We start from the raw sequence: 3401 nt of genomic DNA, 5'->3' as shown, positions 1-3401 counted from the left end.
TGGAAAATTGTGTCTGAATTACTATCCAATAGGTCTAACATTGGTGCAAATTTCATCCCGATTGGAAGATATCGATTTGAAAAGTTGGTTCACTTGACGTGAAATCCCCCATAAGTGTGTATGTATATTGGAGACTACAAGATAAATTAATTTCATTGCCAGTATGAATTTCCAATGTTTAAGAAATTTAATCTTTAAATAATTCAACTCAAAAGTACATTATCACTATACATACATATGTATGTATTTACCCTTATAATAACTGCAATCTAAGTAACAAAATTCTTACTTAAAAGACACTAAAATAAAATAAGATAAGAACAAAAATCTATACAAATCTTAAGAAACTACCTACAATAATTCGAATTTATTGTTTACGAGATGATTGTGGAAAATATTATCACTGGTGCAAACCACTATTTTAAAAACATAAACTTATCAGACATTTTTTTTAAATTATTTGACACTACTACTCGATAGTAATAAACAAAATTTTAATAAATAAGAAAAATCAACAAAATAAAAAATTAATCCAGAGAATATTTTACTCAACTAAACAGCGCTGGCGATAAGAAAATCCTTATCAATCATTTAGGTGTCACTTAACAGGTCAAACAACGAGAAAAACTCTCCACATTCAAGCGTTTTCTGTATATTTTTTAACAATATCTCCCCAGAGCATTATAAATTTCAAATCATTTCGTAATTTCTCAAGACGCAGAACAGACGTCTCTTGTTACACAGGCAACAATTTAAAAAATAAAGTGCATTCTAAAGCAGTAAAAGAAAAATGTTGGCGGTTAAAATTGTAATACTTTTTGCCATGATGGCCTGTGTCTTGACGGAGACTATTAATTTTAAGCCCTGCGAGATTAACGATTGTGATATTTCCGAAGTACGTGTGGAACCCTGTACCAGAGACAATGAAAATGCAGTCTGCAAGTTGAGACGTCGCAAACCCTCCAGAATGGAGTTCTCTTTCACACCCAACTTTGATGCCGACACCCTTGAGGCCAGCTTGGTTACGGTAAAGGATGGTGGCAACGAGTTGCCTTTGATAACCATGGACAGAGATGCTTGCAAATACACCAAATGCCCCTTGAAGAGTGGCGAGAGTCAAAACTATGCCGTAGATATACCCATTGAAAAGAAATTCCCCTTGGACACCTATAAAATTAAGTGGACCTTCAAGGCTTCCAGTGGCAAACAATGCTGTTTTTTGCATGAAATTAAATTAGTTCGTTAAGTATCTCTTAAACATGTAGAAACGTTTAATATTATTTTTATTTTGCTTTAATTGATGTAATTTATAAACTCTTGTTTGTTTGTTTAGAAGTGGAAATAAAAATAATCAAAAATAAATAAGATTTTTGTAAAATAAAAAATAAAAAGAAATTGCAATAAAATGTTGGTTTTAAAATGTTAATTATACTTTGGGGTGAAATTGAAATGTAAATTATTGGCAATTAATTACAGGGTTTTACTGGTGTTGCCCTACTTAAGGCAGTGGTACGAAATGTAACACATTTGACAGATTTTTCGAATTGAATTTCTGAGCTGTGTCCGTGTGTTAGATTTTGATGTATGATTGATCATTTTTGTTCAGAGTTTTTCATTTTTATTCTGAGGTGATCGAACCAAGTTTATGGATGATTTCTCTGTGAATCTTTATGCGTTGGGAAAAAATATTTATAATAATGAATTGTTCAACTGAACTTAGTCTTTTATGAACAGCCCACGTCTATTTTGATTATTTTGTCCGTCTTTATCTTTATATTGAGCATGGTTTAAAACTTGGCCACTTAAAATAGATCTTCTAGAAACCGACGCCACAGTGCTTTGTCCCCATATAACGATGGGACAAAAATAGAAGGAGTTGTCGTAAAGCTTTGAAATTTGGTATAAAATACCTTAGTTAAGAAAAATTTAATTTTTGGAAAAAATCGGACCAAGGACACGTCTACCTCCCATATAAGCCAAAAATATAATTTTTAGTTATGGCTACATAATTGATCTAAAAATCATGAAAATATGCATTTTTTATACGCACTAATCTTACAATCTTTCTGTTAATTTTTATTGTGATTGCAGCAAGGACTCTTGGTCCTGCCATATATCCTTAATTGTGAAAATTCTATAACTTTAGCAAAAATGATCTGATTGTAATGAAACTTGGTATGTTTATTTGTATTTACTGAATAACTTTTTGGGTTGAATATGCTTTGTCCGTTCGCCAGTCTGTCCGTCTCCATCTATCTATCCGTCTGTCCATGTAAATTTGTTAATCAAGGTATATGTATGTCGCAATTTTAAACATGTTCCCATGATATTTGGCCCACATCACTTTTTCGACCCAAGGAAAAACTTTGCTAATTTTAGTTCTAATCGGTTCATGATTTCACCTGGCCCCCGTACAAATGTCCCCTCGGGCACAGTGGGGGAAATGAAAAAAAAAAGTGGAAATAAATCTGTAACTTCTAAACCAACATTCAAAAGTTAAACAAATTCCTCGCCTATAGAGGAGATGTAGCTGAGTTTAAGTTTTAAATTTGGACTTTAAAGACTAAGGTAGGGCGGAGCCTCAAGGACCCAAAATGGGGTATCTCTGGTATATGAAAAATTAAAAATGATGCCAAATTTTTGTTCTGGATCTGATTTGAAATATTTATACAAGAAGACAGCTACAAAAAACATAGCTTAACTATATTTTATCTCTTATAGTTAACGAGATATTCACATTTGAAAATTAAAATTTCAAGCTTTTTCCTACCTAAGTCAGGATTTTTGCCAATAGTTGATCCAAATCGTTCCCTATTTTGTTCAAATATACATTTTTGAATTGCAAACAATAGGAAAGTAATAGGAAAAAAGAATTATTTCAAAATCGTTACTGAGTCAAAATGTATGTGCATTTAAATTAAAAATATTTTAAAAAGTAGTTTTGAAAATTTGTATAACTCCGCGGTCCAGAGCCTTCCGAATTAGACCTAATTTTTGTGTAAATTGAAAATGTATGCCAAATTTACTCCAATCGCATAGCTGCTTTTAAAAAATTAAAACCATTCTTGTACGACGCAATATGTTCTCAAATATCTTACAAAGATAATTTTTAGCCCGGAAAATTCAGCTTCCATTTTTGATTCCCATATTTTTGAAAAAAGTCTTTTATCAAATTTTTAAATCTTTAATATTTAATACATTTTTGAAATGAATGTACAATTTCCTACAAGTTGATATATAATATATATATCTTATATTTTTCAAAAGACTCATTAATGGATTCAAAATACATAACTCACAGTAATTATCTTCATATTTTTGGTAATGCAGTAGTCGGCAATGCAGTGCACAAAAATATATTACAAAATGAAAAGATTCAGTAAATTTTTTGATTGTTGTTG

At 31.1% G+C, this 3401-nt stretch overlaps 1 protein-coding gene across 1 annotated transcript; it reads left to right on the top strand.

Moving 5' to 3' along the window:
* Positions 1-755: 755 nt before the first annotated feature.
* Positions 756-1426, top strand: LOC135963364 (MD-2-related lipid-recognition protein-like). Its single transcript, XM_065515184.1, has one exon. The coding sequence runs from the start codon at positions 791-793 to the stop codon at positions 1244-1246; it is 456 nt and encodes a 151-aa protein (XP_065371256.1). The 5' UTR covers positions 756-790; the 3' UTR covers positions 1247-1426.
* The last annotated feature ends 1975 nt before the right edge of the window (positions 1427-3401 follow it).

This window comes from Calliphora vicina, chromosome 1 (genome assembly GCF_958450345.1).
Source record: "Calliphora vicina chromosome 1, idCalVici1.1, whole genome shotgun sequence".
Classification (NCBI taxonomy): domain Eukaryota; kingdom Metazoa; phylum Arthropoda; class Insecta; order Diptera; family Calliphoridae; genus Calliphora; species Calliphora vicina.
This window is presented reverse-complemented; position numbering and strand designations above follow the sequence as displayed.

What these genes read in the sequence shown, in the direction of transcription:
- LOC135963364 (XM_065515184.1), top strand. Translation starts at nt 791, where the DNA reads ATGTTGGCGGTTAAAATTGTAATACTTTTTGCCATGATGGCCTGTGTC.